This window comes from Cuculus canorus, chromosome 11 (assembly GCF_017976375.1).
Source record: "Cuculus canorus isolate bCucCan1 chromosome 11, bCucCan1.pri, whole genome shotgun sequence".
Taxonomy (NCBI): domain Eukaryota; kingdom Metazoa; phylum Chordata; class Aves; order Cuculiformes; family Cuculidae; genus Cuculus; species Cuculus canorus.
Window position 1 is genome coordinate 11,950,215 of NC_071411.1, and position 16,117 is coordinate 11,966,331.

Below are 16,117 nucleotides of genomic sequence, written 5' to 3' on the forward strand. Positions count from 1 at the left end.
GGTTTCCTTGGGGACAGCCAGGGCTCGATGACTTTGAAAGCCCTTCCTGGCATCCCAGTGCTGCCTTGTGCAGGTGTGAGGTGGGGGAACCTCACCTGTGCTAAACAAGGTCCTGTGTAGGATGAGGAAAGCAGTTCCTGGCTGAGCTGCCTCCTCACAGTCATTATGTTTGGAGCAATCAGTCTTCATTCCAGGCAGCAGGCAAGAAAAGAGAGCATGTTCAGTACATCCCAGGCAATTTGCTCTCATCAGCATGTGCTGCTCGCAAGCTCTGCCGTGGGGAAGATGCCACGCTTAAGGCTGTGCGTCACATTTTGCCACTCTTACGCCACCTCAAACCGCTGGTGAATTTGTTCCCAAACTCCTACATCAGAATTGTAAGTTTTGTGCCTAAAGCACACAGAAATATTTATTTACAGTTTTTTTATCCTTAAACCCAGTGCGCTCCTCCTGCTGCAGCCTTTCCCCACTGCCTCCACCAGAGCAGTCACAGGAGCATGCCCCTCGCCTCCCTCCACAGGTGTCCATTTTAAAATATAGCTTTTTAAATACTGGATTGTGTTACCAAGTCATTTCGTTTTTAAGCTTTGTTGACTGCAAAGTGCAATACTGCTCCTTTGAAATGCAGAGCCACCAAATCGGCACAATCACACGACTCCTGCACGACAACTCCTAAAAATCAGAATTGGAGAAGCAGGTTTGGTGGATTTCACACAGTGCTCCTCCAAATCCTCAGAAATCCACAAAGATGACTAGAGAAGCGATGCTGTACCTGGAAGGGGCTTTGCTCTGGGTGTGGGGTCAGCGATGCTCCACTCTCCTGTGCTGCCCACTGGTCCGCAGCTCACACGTGGAGCTGCTGCTGTGCACTCCGCTCCCAGACGGCTGCAGTGGCCACAGTCAGCCACGAGGATGGCGAATGTTACTTTGGTCTTTTAGTTTGGTTTTCCCTTTCTTTTTCACTCTGAGCTTCCCAAGCTGTAGAGGCTCCACTCCGATGGCAGCAGCTGACGTGAGCTTGGAAAAATCTGGACTCTTGGAACAATCTGTCTAAACAGACATTACCACCCCAATTTTTTTTTTGCCCCCCAGAATTAGACCAGAAATGTACAGATAGAATTTTTTTTTCCTCCTCCACAAAGTTTTGATTTAAACCAACTCCTATTTTGTATCTTCACATCAGTGACAGTCCCAGCAGATGCTGTCGATTGCTGTGGCGAAATTTGTCACCGGGTACAGTGAAACGTGGAGGAAAAACGCTCCTGAAAGACAGGTATCTTTACAAATGACAGAATATTTATTACCAATACCTTTAAAAAAAGATTACATCTGCTAGATCACTGATAAATATCATTTACATTGGGGAGAAAACTACAGAAGCTTTTTTTTGTTCCATTTTTCTCGATTTTGTGGTTTTTTTTACTTTTGTGTTTTTTTTTACATAGAAGTAACCATATCAAACTAAGAAAGGAACACAGCTTGAAATACTGACAATATTTCTCTGGTCAACACCCCTGACTTTTACACAAGTGGAATCCTGATTATGAGTTACTGAATAAATATATTTAGAAGGTCTAAAAGTTAACTGTATTATTTTGTAAGCAAAAAAGACAAATTACAGGCAAATTCAAGCTATCAGGAAAAAAAAATAATAAACCACTGCAGCACATTTAAACTTGAAAATTTTATAGAAAATTCCATTGCCTTTTACTAGCGTTATCCCATCTGAGTGAACTTACAAAATTACCCCGTAGTAACAAACAGTCCTTCTCTTAAGAAGAATTATTTTGCTGTGGATATAGTTGTTTTCCAGCGTGACTCTATTTTGCCTTCAGGCATCTATGAAGAGTTCTAAAGAAATGCAGACTTCCTAGCAGAGAACTACTGGGAGATCCCACATCCCCGCGGACAACCTGCACCTCCGTGGGAGCCCCAGAGGCTGCGTGGCACTCCCCAAAGCACGGCACAGCTTCTCTCATGCTCTAGGTTCAGACCAGATTTCCTAAGGGTTTTCTACATAGTGGAGTTACGAAGGATGATCGGTTATGTTCCAATGCACGTGGAAAGCAAGCGCGTGTTTGGGCAACAAACCCAGGGCAGCTTTATGTCTCAGAGTTGCTGTATTCTGATTTCCTTGGAATAAAATTCCCCAAAGCAAGGATTTAGCTGGCTTTACACCCAAAGGTGAGAACCGCGTTGTTCACTTGCTCCTTCCGGTACCTGTCCCTTTTTGTCACTAGAGGCAGAGATTGCATCTTTGTAGCATCTTCATTCCTAGCCAATTTAATGCTAATTATGATAAAGACAAAGCTATTCCAAGACAGTAAAAATGGATCCTTGTTGCACAATGCCAGAATATTAGCTACATGTCCTGTAGTCCTCAAAAACCAAAAATTCATGTATTTTTTCAAGATATAATGTTCTCACTGAGTATTTCGAGCTTGTCTTGCTTAGACCTCTGAATAAAATGTAGCATCTTGTGTGTTATAAGCACTGATTTAACACAAGAATCATCGTAACTGCCATTCAAATACAGCTGCATTACCAATGGAATCTGGAATGGTTCTGCCTTGCGTAGCCTTGTAAAACTGTACAGTAAAGTTGCAGCCAAATTCCTAAGAACAACTTTGAACTCTCAGTCATTAACAAAAAAATGCCAAACAATATTTTCATGATAATGTCATCCATAGCATTTTATAGCAGAGGAAAAATTAATATCTACATCATATGTTAACTTTAAAAAATTCTATAAAACACTAAATATATAATAAAAAATATGCATATAAGGACATATGTAAACTGCTTTGGTAACATCATATTACAGATGTTTTCAGTGCATTGCAGAGTTTCCAAGGAAACTTCAGACAAAGCTATATTTGCTTTGAGGAAGTACTGTATAATGCCATTCCTAAAGAAGCATAAACATTTTTCCAGTAGTAAGATGTACTCAAACCACAATATTACTTAGTACTGGGTGTCTTCAAAACAACTAGCTAAATGTTGCTTATATTATAAACAAGAAGTCCTTTATGTATTTTTTGTCATAAACTGGACCGAGCTGTGAGCGATATCATTATTGTGCTGATGGCTGACAATGTACAGGCATTGGAGGTCGACGAGCCAGATCCTCTCGCGTACGCATCTGAGCAAAGGAGAGAGGGGGAGAAGATAAACCAACAGTGAAGACAGCAGCCTCCATTACCACTGCCCTCCCCCCGACAGTTTAATTGTTTCCTTCAGTGAAGCTTGGTGGTGACGGGAAGGTTGAACCCCACACACCATCCCTTCCTCCTGCTGCAACAACCTCCTGTTTACTGCGTTTCACTCCCCCAGCTGAATTTTTCCATTTAACTTACCTTCCTGCCACCATTACATTGAGGCCACTTTCACAATTATATTACTTTGTGGCCTGTTTATTTCTTATTTCTTTACAAGTGCACTATATTCAAGCTGTTACTTATGGCACCAGCCTGGCACAATCTACGTCCTAGAGGAGCTGCAAACCTCCTCTGTGGTCCTCTGCGTTGAACCAAATAGAAACTGGCATGTGTTCCTGCTCTCCTTTGCTCTCCTGTGTTTGCTGATTAAATTCCTCTGCATGGTTTATACAGCCACAGTGTACAACTGTGGTGGAGATAATTTTGATTCACCCATGTTTTTTTACATTGCTGTAATTTTAATGCCATTTTCCTGCATTGCAGAGGCTCGTGATTTAATGCAGCTTATAAACTGTGGCATTATTAATGGAAGATGGGACATGGAGATTTTGCAAAAGCAGTGTTGTGTAATAAAATACTCTCTTTTCTGTTTGTTCTTCTACACAACCTCATTTCCCTAAATAAATATTTATACATCCAACACACAATGGAATATGGCTATACAGTAGCCTTATAAATTTAAAAGCCTCTGAACACCGCATTTTGTATTTTGTTATAGTGAATTGCAGTGAAACAGTATATTCAACATATATATATATATATATATGAGTATGGAAGGAGAAGAGCGGGAAGTGTCTAGAAATCTTAAATACAAATATAACTAGTTAGGATGGTGTTTCTTAGGGTTTAATCTTAGGATGAAATCAGAAATACCAGTGTTGGGTATGTCTGAGTTTCAGCTCCCTGCCTCAGACATGGCCAGACGTATAGCCTGCTCGTGCTCAGCTTCAAGGATCTGGTTCCTCCCCGTTTGTAGATGCAAACGGTGACTGAGGTGAAGCAGGTCTGCCCTGCCAGTGGCTGAAGAGGAGAGGGGCCGGGGACGCTGGCTCCCTGCAGCTCAGCAGGAGCAAGAGTGGGCACTGACCCCAGTTCCTCCCCTCCTTACTTGATATCTTTGGAATTCGTATTTGTTCGCTGCTGCTGCCATCGCCTCCGTCACTGAATGGCTTTATCTCTATGATGTAGTCCTCGTTGAATGGCAGGGAGAGCTCCACGGAGGTTTTATTTGTTTCTATTACAGACGTGCTGCTCTGCCTGTTCCACCTGTACAAAACCTGCAGCAAAGGGAAGAGAGAAGAGGAGGCAGAAATGGCAGAGATGTCCACTGCCCTAACAGCATCAAGATTTACTAAAATGGGAAACATTTTGCCATGATTCAAGGAATCTGGCTGTATTAGCCTAACATTAAGTTAAAAAAAAAGACTTTTTAGAAACCCACTAGACAGAGTTTGCGTTTTCAGGGTGATGAGTCTCTCTCACCCTCTTTCAACTGACTTAATTTGCATTTCAAACCTAAAATATGTAGTGAAAAGTTGTTCCAAACTGCTGAGGTTCATCTGAGGTTTTGACTAAAAATCCTGAGGCGTTACTTAGTTTTGATAACCGATATAGTTCACGAAAGATATGTAAAAGTTAGTGCAGAAATTCAGGACAGCTGGCACGGGCTCACAAAGTCGCCACCGCCAGCATTTCAGGTTGTGAATAAAATACAAAGCATGTCCAAGTTCTTCATTGTTTCAAGCTCTGGTGGAAAATGTTTGCACAACTCAGCCCTTGAGGCAATGGCTGCAATTGCACAGTGATGTCTTCTTTGGGCCAAATTAAACGCTTGGGTAAGGTGACAGAGCTGTATTCTCCCCAAGATTTCTCTCTGTTTAAAGCATATCCTATTAAAGCTGCTACTAATGAGTATTCACTTTCTTTTCCTTTTGGCTTTGGTTTCTGAAGTAAATAGGAGCTATTAAAAAAAGCATTTTTTTTATCTGCAATTAAGGAGTCAACTGCAGCCTTTGGAAGGTTTCCACCAAAGGCAGAAGAGCAGTTCTGCAGGTGAGAGCTTCAAAGGGAAGAAGCCAGTAAAAGTCCATGGTCTGAGACTTGCATGGGTGCTCACTGGAGTGAGGGCGAGTAGCCAGCAGAATGGGCTCCCTCCACACAGGTATGGCCTCTGTTTCTGGAGGAATGCTCCAGTTTCAACCTGGAAAACCATGCCAGTACCATGAAAAAACACCTTGTCTGATGTAACTATAAAGCGCAACTTGAGACTGGATTCACATAAATGTTCCCTATACTCCAACACCACAATCCAGCAGCACCTTAAGCTTAGTGAGGATTCACTGCCTGACCAGGGGTTGGTGAGGGAGGTGGTGCAGGGCAGTGATGTCCAGCTGCCCGTGATGACCAAATACCTTGTAGCCTCTCACTTCTGACTCATTGTCCAATGCTTTCACTTGGTCCCAGTTCAATACGATCTTGGAGTCAGATGAATTCCATACGATGTTTCCAGGGGGCTGACTTGGTGCTATATCAAAATATAGATAGCACTGAATTACTAAGCAGCACCGTTTCCCAGCTGGATCCCTCCCCGTACCAACACAGCTTCTACCACCACAGCTGAGCGTGCCCGGAGTCCTATTGCTCTGGAAAACTAATGAGCTGTTTCACTGATCTGTGTCCTCAAGGTCACAGGAGGTGTGACACAACACAGTGTTCTAAATGAAAAAAGGATTCAGTCAGTTGCTTAACATGCCTGAGACCAGAAGAAAAAAGCCCTCTTGAACGATGAGATAAATATTTAATTTCCCTGCACAGCTGTGATTTCAGTTTTGCATGCTCTGCTTACCTAACACAGGGAAGAGCCTTACCAAAAAAAAAAAAGGCTTTGTGCACAGAGAAGTCTGACACTTCCTTCAGACTCAAGAAAGCTTGAACGTGATAGAGGGGATCACTGGCAGAAACCCTCTCAGACTACAGCCCCCCCATCCTCACAAACACTCACGTGGCTTTTTTGTTGTGACGTTGACCGCAGCACTGGAGGGGCCAGTTCCAGCCGTGTTGTACGCCCTGACTGCCAAGTGATACAGCACATTGCCTCTCAGGTTGGTAACCTTTGCAGATGTTTGATTGCCAACGGTTCGAATCCTTTTTGCGTTTTCTTCCTTCTCGTCATGTCTCCAACATCTGACCTGAGAAGCAGAGCAGGTACGTGTTTACCTCCAGCTATGGGCTGGCAGTACCCGGTCATTTCCAGCGCTAACTCTGGCATTTCTGCCTGAAGTGCAAGTGTCACAGGAAGAGGTCTTGCACTGTGTTACAATCCCATCTCGTTCCTTGTTAGAAAGCAGCATGGCTGCACATTCATGCAGCTTTCCCCCAGCAAGCTCTGCTCTTCGTTTTCAGCCAGATCAAATACAGAAAAATGCATAAATGTTTACCATGTGAGAAAAATCTCCATGTACTGAACAAAAGCAAGCAAATACACTGCAGGAACCCTCCCACCCCATGGCAGGCAACAGCGGCACTGCAACGACTGCCCACGGTGTATCTCCATGTCGCCTCAATGCTTATTACTGAAAGAATGCCTCATTGCATTTCCATACCTCATATCCCTGTATTCTTCCTTTGTGCTGGTTTTCCTGTGGGGGAGCCCACGAAACTTCAACATCTGAGGCTGAAAGACTTCTGGCCAAAACAGTATTTGGAGCTTTTGTTGGCTCTGGGTAGAGAAGTTTAAAATAAAATTAAGATTTTTTCAACTTTAGGTTCAATTAGTCCTAAACTTCAAGGGATTTATTTTCTTCAATACACAAGAAGAGAAGCATGCGACTGAAACAAACTTCCACTTTTTAAAACAATGGCCTGTCAGCCTGTGCCAGACAGCGCTGCTCCTCTGCCTATGAAATAATAAGATGTCATTACTAAACTCAACTCAGGATACCATGTACTGTAATTAGGACAAGAGGGAACATTTTCTAATCAGTGGACATTAATTCATACTAAATCTCAGCAGAAGTCCTTCCAGATTACATATTACTTTTCCATTAATATCAAAGATTTCATTACGATTAATGTTATTTTAATGACTATCAAAAGAATTAATCATGGCTCGCCATTTATTATAAATCAGAGCAAGGATTAGGTATCAAAGGATATGTCAAGGTGGATACTAAACCCTTTCAGACCCAGCCAACCCCTTCGCATCCAACGGCAGGGAGGAGGGAGAGGAGGTAGGGTGGGCTCCTGGCTCTACCTTCCTCTGCCGAGTAGACGACCGTCACGGGGCTGAATGACCCTTCCCCCTTGTTGTTGTATACCCCCACTTTAACTTCGTAGGGGGAGAAGGGTGGCAAGGTCTCGTTGCGGAAGACATATCTGGCAGCGTCGGGGGAGGCCACAACGGTCTGCATCCAGCTGACGGTGCCGAAGGGGCGGAAGGCCACCACGTACCCAAAACCACCTCCATTCTGCAGCTCCTCAGGCACTGTCTGTGGGCACGCAGACCATGGGAGAAAAGGCACTTTCAGCAATGGCATACATTTATCTCCCTATCTGCATGCTGGCTATTGCTCTTGGTCCTTCTAAAGCTACTGTCCTGAACAGAGTATAAGAGACAGGAGGTGGCTGGAGCCCTGCTTCACATCTATCCAGAATTCATTCCATCCTGACTCTGCTACAGCCTTGCAGCTCTGTTAGCTCCCTCTTGGCAGGAGGGAAAGCAGCATCTCCAGAAGACACTTCACCTAAGAATTAATTCATCGTTGTAGGTGCCCTCCTTCCTTCACTGACTAGACAGAGCCTCCAGAAATGACGTGACTAATTTTAGGCACTGCAATGACTAAGAGGCTGAGGTTTGGTGGGGTGAACCAAAGACATGGTTCCTACTTTCCTGTGCAGCTGCTCTCTCTTTGGAATTGCACACTAAGTCCTGAAGAATATAACCCGGCAACGTTCCGGTCAACACAGGGTTGGTGGTCCCTCACTGGCCTGTTGCTACACAGTGACGCAGACCAGGTCAGCCAGCTCTCTACATCCCGTATGATGTGACCTGTTAGACACCAGGATGGCAGGGAGTGACTTATCACAAATGTGATGGAGAAGGGTAGGTAAGTGCTAGGTAACAACTAGGAAAAAACAACCCGGTATTTCCAAGTCACTTCTGGACACACTGACGATTCCTACTCTCAGGCTTGCAGCCCACTAAGAGCTGCATCAAACCCCAAAGCTTCATTGTATTAAAACAATCTGGAATTATGAGCCACTCCTCCACACATGTCCACGGTGCTTAAGCATGTGCAGGGGTTACTTTTGGTGACTGCTTCTTACTTTGTATTGTCAGGCTCAAAAAATACACCAGACCATAAAGAAAAGACCTCTTGACATTTAAAAGAGTAAATTGACTGTACTATCAAAATATAAATTATATTTTGTGCAAATTATGACTCAAAGTCACGGCTGATGTTCTTGCTATGTGTGTTTTTGAAACATGTTGCAGTATCTTTAGGAGACATGGCATAGCTAATTAGTCCAATGGAGGAGGAAATTTAGCACATTGAGCTGTGTAGTAAGGACAAAAATCCATTTATAGTTTTTTAATAACCTTAAAAATATCTCTGGCGATTCATTCTGCCAGCTCGGTCAGAAATAGTGCTAAGTGGAAGTGTTAGCATGTCTAGTGAAGTTCATTATTAGGAAAAATATGCCAGCTGCATCGCATCATAACATGAAAATATGAGCAGACAAATGACTAAGTTCTAACCCCAACTGCCTTAAGGAATATTAAACATTTTTCATCTCTGTGTCTCCTCTTGCTGGCTTTCATTAGCAGCAATGAAAGCCAGCATGCAGTGTGTTGTGCTAACTCTTAACTATTTGCTGCCATGTAACCCAGTGCAGGGTTGGAGGCAGGAGCTTGGAACCCAGCCACAGCAATTCTCCACCAGGTCTGGACATGCCAAGCCTGGCCTCACAAACTCTGTTACACCCCTCAGGCAGTTTCTGTCCATCCACATTTTGCTGTATGCATATGGATGTGCTCAGAGACAGGGGAAGTTGGGCTCACGTCAAAGCCATGATGCACAGCCTGTTCTGCACAGTCCCCTACACGGCATTTCTCTACTGACTTCCTTGCACAGGGGCTTGGGTGGAGGACAGAGGGTAGCTCAATTCTAGTAGCTGGGCTATTGAATCACACAGTCTGGGCTTTCTGTTTGAAATCTACAGAAGCTTCACTGGGGTCTATGGTGAAAGGGCACATCTAGATGAGGACCATAGTAATGTTCCTCTCTGTACTCCACTTACCTCCCAAGTGATGACCAGCTCAGATTTGCTTCCTCCACCTCCACTGACGTTAGCTGGGGTCACTTCAGGAACTTCAAAAAAAGATGCAGAAGATGCATGTGGTGACTTTGAAACCAGAAAAGTATGTTGAAGTGAAACAGATCTATGCAGCAACAGGACTCTTCTAGTCTTCCCCTTCTGGGTACCAGAAAGGCTATCAGGAAATTACTAATTTGTCATGGCAAACAGCACATTAAAAGTATGTCAATAACAGTATATTAAAATTATGTCAATTAACTTGTGTATTCAGTCACTAATTGTTTAGTTTAAACATTTATCTTCCATAAAAAGGGCTTTTATTTATTTTCATTTTTCATATTCTGTTCCATTAGAGGCTAAAACAGAACAGAGGAGCCATATGCCAGGGGTTTCCCATGACCAAGGCACATATCCCAGCAGCCACCACGCTGAACCTGCTTCTTGCCGTGACCCTTTTCTGCCAGATCAAAAGACAGGGCTGGCATCGAGGACCACTAAAGCTCTCAAGGCCAGTAGTTTTTCCTGAAAACTCTGTTCACAGGCACTACTGCAGATCACCACTAAGCTCTGCCTGCAGCAGCCTGAAGAAGCAGCGTGGTTCCAGGAGGCAGTAGTGTGTTTGGGAAAGGGCTACAGAAAGAAGACAGAGCGTCAGTAAACCTATGAAATGATCCAGCCCAGGGTGGTTGCTCCAACACTGATGCCTCAAGTTGCTCCAAGAACCACTGGAGCCACTAGCACTAAGGGACTGCTGACTCTCCAGCTGTGAAACTCAAACCTCTGCTCTCAACATGCCATATGCCGTCTGCGCTCCAGAGTTTCCATCGCATCAATCATGGGAAACCAGTGGGATTGCTCTCAGAATTCATTTTTCTCACTAATGAATACTGAGCAGTAGTTTCAAAAAAAGCTGCCCAAATACCTTTTGCTGAAAATCACTGTTTTCCGCAAGGAACGGGCATGCTCAAGGAGTCATGGAATGAGCAAAAGAGCTCATCAGGAGCTCCACAATTTCCCCTGCCTGTTCTGTGCACACAAATAACATGCTATGAGGAAGGAAAATCACGAGTGCAGAAAGCAGTTCCTCAGCTTCCTCCAGTGCAATATATCCCTTAGCACTGATGAGCAGTTATTCAACAAGTTTTAATTCAGTGGCCACCACTACTTACGAGCTTCTTCAGTTCTTCTCTTTTCTGAAGGTCTGCTGGGCTCTCCAATCCCAATGAGGTTGGCAGCCACTACTCGAAATTCATACTCAACCCAAGGGTTCAGACCCACTACTGTTGCTGTGAATGTCCTCCCATCAATGATCTCTGGAACTAGGAAACAGCTACAGGTCAGGAGTGCGATGTAAACCACTAAAACTATTAAAGACTGCTGAGAAAAGGTCTTAGGTACACGATACCCTTAAAAGTGAGGGCTTAACAAAAATACAAAGTGAATAAGAATTGAAAACCTTTTCTCATTTTTCTAACAGTCTGTTAACTGCAAATAAGTAAAAAAGGCAGCACTAAAATATTGTGCTTTTAGCACAAAATTCCTGCTATTAAAGAGTTTCTCTTAAATCGCCACTTCTTGAAAACAAAGTGTCAAGACAAGAAGTTTAAAGGGTTTTATTCTTCTCTTTCTAAAATACACTGTTCCCTCTATTTAATGGTTACTGGAACAAAATTAACCTCTGACGGAATGAGCAATTACATCATGGTATTTTTCCCTCTATCAGGAAAATAATTCTACTTAAAGATAGGCCAGATGACACTGTCTGTCCCTGAGGGATGTCTTTATAGACCACAATTACTGTTGTATATCTCCAGTGTGGCAAAAAAAGATAGGAATTCATTCTGTTATCCCTTAAACATTCATGAGAAAAATGGATGAATAATAGCACTAACCGGACCCTAAATCTTTGGGTTGCCAAACTTGAAACTAGTTAATAAGACCAGTGCTCTGCAGCCAGTGAAATTACTTTTCACTTTGGGGTGCAGAGCTGCTCCACTTGGTCCACGTGTGTGTGTCCTGATGGATGCACTTTCCAATAGCGGAGCTCTTTGGGGGCCAGGCAATGGACCTACCTGTGCTCGCCGCTTGCCATCCCACCGAGAACGGGGTCCTTGCTTGTACGACATACATTGTAATAGGGCTGTGGTTGTCTGCTCCTGGCCTCCAGGACAGCTGAGCGGTGGTGTCGGTGATTTCATCTATTGTTACAGCTTCTGGTGGACCTGGGGGACCTGTTGGATGAATTAGAGGAGAGGGGTACTTGAAGCTTTCTGGTGTCTCAAAGAAAGATCACTCTGGTCTTCTTCCCTCACTCAAGACAAAGGTAATTGAGTCCCTGCAGAGGAGTTAAGCAGAGCCCCAGCTGTGGTTTAGCAGCTCTCACCTAGATGAGATTGGGAGGTGTGTGACAGACATGCAAACCCAGAGATGATAAGCTTCAGCCAGAGCCCCAGGTGCCTCCACGTGAGCAGCAGTGCTGCGGTAAGCCCGAGCTGGCTGACAGAGCAAAGCACTCACTGCAGCCCTCGGGACCAGCGCTGCTATCTCACATCTGCTGCTTTAGGCTGGGCCTATGTACCAGCATGATTTTTGGCTGCAGCTTGGATGCACCCAGAGGCTGGTGAAGAATGAAGGAACTGCTTGTAATTAGCATCACGTCTAATTAGGGGCTGCTATGTTCTGCTTCACTGCTAGGTTCCTTTGAACCAGTAAAGCACTGTAGGACATACTGATCAGGGAGAGGACCTCTCCCCTCTATCATTTGACCATTACCATCAGTAGCGGTACCTGAGATCAAGTCTCCTCGCAAATACACCATCTCAAGCAAATTCTCTTGCAATTCACTCTGTGGACTAAAATTATTCTCATATGATATTGAGGGAACTGGATATGTTTAAATATCTAAAATACCCTGAAACCTTCCAATATTCTGTCTTTAAAATGAAAGTTTCATCAGGTCTAGCCAGATATAATTTCTCAGAAATTAAAACTTTAAATTGTTTTGCTGTGGGGAACAGCCACGCAACACAGCCTCATGGAGCAGTCAGCTCCTTCGGTCCCCCACCGCAAGTTATACCAGAGAAATGACATTTCATTGGATCTGTCACAAATTACTCTTACTGCTCGGCAGAGACTGAAACAAACTATATTCACTTCATGCCTTGGAATAACTGTGGTTATTCCCAACATCTCAGAATATACTTCTTCACAGGGTGCAGAGGGCAAGAGGGAAAAATTATCAGTTACTGGTTTATCAAATATTTTTTGGCTGCTGACAGACACTTGTTTCTCCTGTTCTGATGGCGTGAAAAAATCCCATGCTGAATAAGTGGGCTGATCTGCGTGTACCGGTGCCAGGGGTTACTTCGGTACGCTCGTTTGATATTCCCTGACATAAATAATTGATTTTTATTCTAGTGTCTAATCTCTTATTATTTTGACAGAACTCCAATACTTGAAAAACTACTAAAAATTATTCTGAAGGCTCTATTTATGCCCCCCCATCCTAACTCACAGCCCAGGGATATTTCCAAATTTTTCTGCAGTCAGTGAGACAGCACAACTCTCAGCACAGCCATGGGACCACTGGCCTGGGCAGAGATGTCCCTGCTGATGTTTTTAGGGAGTGTCAAGAGCAGTAATTTTACCATCATCAAGGGTCATTTTCTTCTGAGAATTTAATGTTCCTCCAGTTTGTTTACAGAGCCAGAACTAAGGAAATTACCTAACCAAGGTGCCCATCAGCAGCTGTTTTGAAATGTTTGTGCAAAAGGGAAAAAAACCCATCATCTGAAAACATACTGCAGCAAACACGTGTCAGTATGACAGGGAGCCTGGGCAACTGCCTGGGGGAAAGCAGCAGCTTTGCTGCCTCCAGGGGACCAACCAGCTCTTTGTGTGGCACATGGCTAAGAATGCCTGCGTTCATACTCCTACAAGGCAAACATAGTGAAAACTGTTAACAATATTATGAGGATAACAGAAAAGCCCAGCTAGAGACAAGGGCACAGTTCTGAATGAAAGCTCAGGTTTAATCTTGCACATTTTACTCTGGCACAGCTTTGATAAGAAGGGAATTTCTTACTTCTTTTTCACGCTCTCCTCCTTTCACTGAGTTGCATGAGAACTTATGTAACATGGAGAATGTGCAAACTGTGATTTTGCTGGGGTCTACAAGAACTGAAGGGAGCAGGTACAGAGCTGCACCAAAGTTTGCTTTCTTCAAAGCTAATGAGCGGGAAAATATATACCATATTCATTGCAAGGATCCAGACTCAGGTTAATGAATTGCATCTCTGTTACAGTCATGTTTACAGATCACTTGTGTATGGTAACGAATAGATCTTGAAATACCAGTGAAGTTACTAAATCATGTTTAGTCTAGAAAAGGAAAAATATTGCTTGGCAGAAATGCAGCGAATAAGCTAGATACTATTTCTGCTGCACAGTTCATCAAATAAATGAGCTCAGCTGGTGCAAGTTTTGCATTCAGGACACGAACATGTACTAGGGCTTTTATCTGTGCCGTGTGTCTGTTGTACAAGTATATATATATGAAAGAAGCTTTATATGCGCTGCTTGAAAATGTACCGTGAACCCTAGCACGTACTTAGTGCTTATTTCTTAGATTAATTACAAGATGCTGGGATCCAATGAATGTCTCTGAGCTCAGGAATTCTCTTACCAGCAGCAGAAGAGAGGGGGGCGCGGAAATAAGAAATTTTACAGCAACAACAGTAACAAAATTCAAATACCTCTTACAATCAGGTCTGCAGCAGCCGATAGCTTGTCCACACTTGTTTGCACCATGCAGACATATTTCCCAGCATGCTTCAGCTGGATGCTTCTGATCATCAAATCACCAGCTGAATCCTGCTGATAAAGTAGTGAAAAGTGGTTACAATTACTTTTTAATGAGCACTAAACATCATTATCACATGAAGGACACTGTGACTAATGGATTTACTTTACACTAGCTGATGAAAACATTAGTAATGCAAGCTGTGGCCTATTAAAATTATGTGAGTCTGCCTTGAAGATAAGAGCAGGAGTGTTTCTAAAATTATGGCTTGTACAAGGGGCGGGGGAGCCTAGTTTGGGTCTGTTAAGCAATTTCCCCATTAAAACAATGTGACAAAGCTTATATAGGACAGGTTCCCTCCAATTCCTCCTTTATGTCTCTGGATATCCAATTTATAGCCTCTGTGGTATTCAGATGCCCAAGTTGTTCGACAACTATTTCATAAGTGAAAACCAGCCCAAATTATGAGACATCTGCAATAGTTTCACGGCTTTGTATCACAGCCAGCATTTTGATTGCCCAGCGTTTTTGTGCTAAAGATCATGAGAACAGCACTCTCCGAGGAAATCTTGCATCACCTAACAGTGGTAATTTGTTTTCCAAGCGCCAAGTGCATGTCTGATTAACTGTTGAATAGGACTAATTATGTTTATGAATGTATAGGAAGCTAAAAACTCTCTCTAAATTTTTCTCCAGACACAAAGCATTTGATACATTGGAAAGCTCAGGGTAACCCTGTGATTGTGGCTTTCTGACTGAAGAATATTAATAAAATTTGTAATTTTAGCTTTTCAGGCCAATCAGGTGCAGCCGCTGGGAAGGGCCATCGCTTCTGATGTGTGCCCTAGGCATCAATCTTTAAGTGCATCTTTTAATGATTTTTTTAGGGGTAACAGCAAGGCTTCTAAATTGTATTTCCTTATCCTTTCAGCATTAAATTTCACTCCTGACAAATGTAAACACAGACTGCCAGTCTGCCTGAAACCAAGTGAAGCACGTGGCTCTGTAATAAGTCCCCCACAGCAACATATAAAACCCTTTCCAGTTTTCTACTTCTGCTGAAAATTTCCTGCATTTCTTTCCTTTTTTTTTTTTTTTTTGCTACCTTTGCCCAATAAAAGTGGAAAAAAATTCATCAGGAAGGATGAGAAAACATTTTTAAATTGCAACTAAGTTAAAAATTAAATCCTCTAAGTTCCACTTAGCTCACAATAGGCTAAATTAGAAGAAATCTGAACTGTGAAGGAAAAAGTTATGGTTACAAAGAAAAGCAAACTTTTCACCCATCTTCCAGACACAGTCTGGGAAATCGCTGCTCCTCTTGCAATAAAATCTATTTGGAAATTATTTTTGGCCAGAAGAACGGCATGAAAATCTGGGGAAGGTCTGACAGAAAGAAAAGTGATTGCTGCCTTCACTATCTTTGTTTCCCTGCACCTGCCACTTGATTATGGTCTTGAGGGACAGCGGTGGCCAGGGCTGTATTTAATAGGCAGCGTAACCACAAATTCATACCTGACCCCTTCTACTAGCCACTGCGTTTCCTCGAACACAATCCTTTTAACCTTCAAATAAACAATTCCTGGGACATGGTGAAAATTTGCATTGTCATTGGGTACTGACTGACTTTGCTATAAGCAAGAAAACAACCAACCAACCTGAAGATACCAACGTGACATTGCCAGGAAACGTGCAGAGATAACACTGAAAAAAAATGCCATCTCTGACGGTTGGTGATGTTTGTCATACTACACAGGTATTTTTGTGTAGAGGAAAAATA

The 16,117-nt window shown here is 43.1% G+C and overlaps 1 protein-coding gene across 6 annotated transcripts in view; it reads right to left on the bottom strand.

Moving 5' to 3' along the window:
* Nucleotides 1-1,276: 1,276 nt before the first annotated feature.
* The window catches only part of LOC104063581 (contactin-4), a 334,408-nt gene continuing 319,567 nt past the window's right edge, over nucleotides 1,277-16,117 (bottom strand). For 5 of the 6 annotated variants that reach the window (XM_054076800.1, XM_054076799.1, XM_054076803.1 and 2 more), the window contains 10 exons: nucleotides 14,291-14,411; nucleotides 11,609-11,767; nucleotides 10,706-10,855; nucleotides 9,519-9,589; nucleotides 7,471-7,705; nucleotides 6,821-6,936; nucleotides 6,220-6,406; nucleotides 5,630-5,742; nucleotides 4,327-4,495; nucleotides 1,277-3,142 (listed from right to left, as the gene is read on the bottom strand). In XM_054076800.1, coding sequence (XP_053932775.1) covers nucleotides 3,042-3,142; nucleotides 4,327-4,495; nucleotides 5,630-5,742; nucleotides 6,220-6,406; nucleotides 6,821-6,936; nucleotides 7,471-7,705; nucleotides 9,519-9,589; nucleotides 10,706-10,855; nucleotides 11,609-11,767; nucleotides 14,291-14,411 — 1,422 coding nt within the window. In that variant the 3' untranslated portion in view covers nucleotides 1,277-3,041. The remainder of the gene's footprint in view (nucleotides 3,143-4,326; nucleotides 4,496-5,629; nucleotides 5,743-6,219; nucleotides 6,407-6,820; nucleotides 6,937-7,470; nucleotides 7,706-9,518; nucleotides 9,590-10,705; nucleotides 10,856-11,608; nucleotides 11,768-14,290; nucleotides 14,412-16,117) is intronic. The other variant, XM_054076804.1, reaches the window with a different exon arrangement.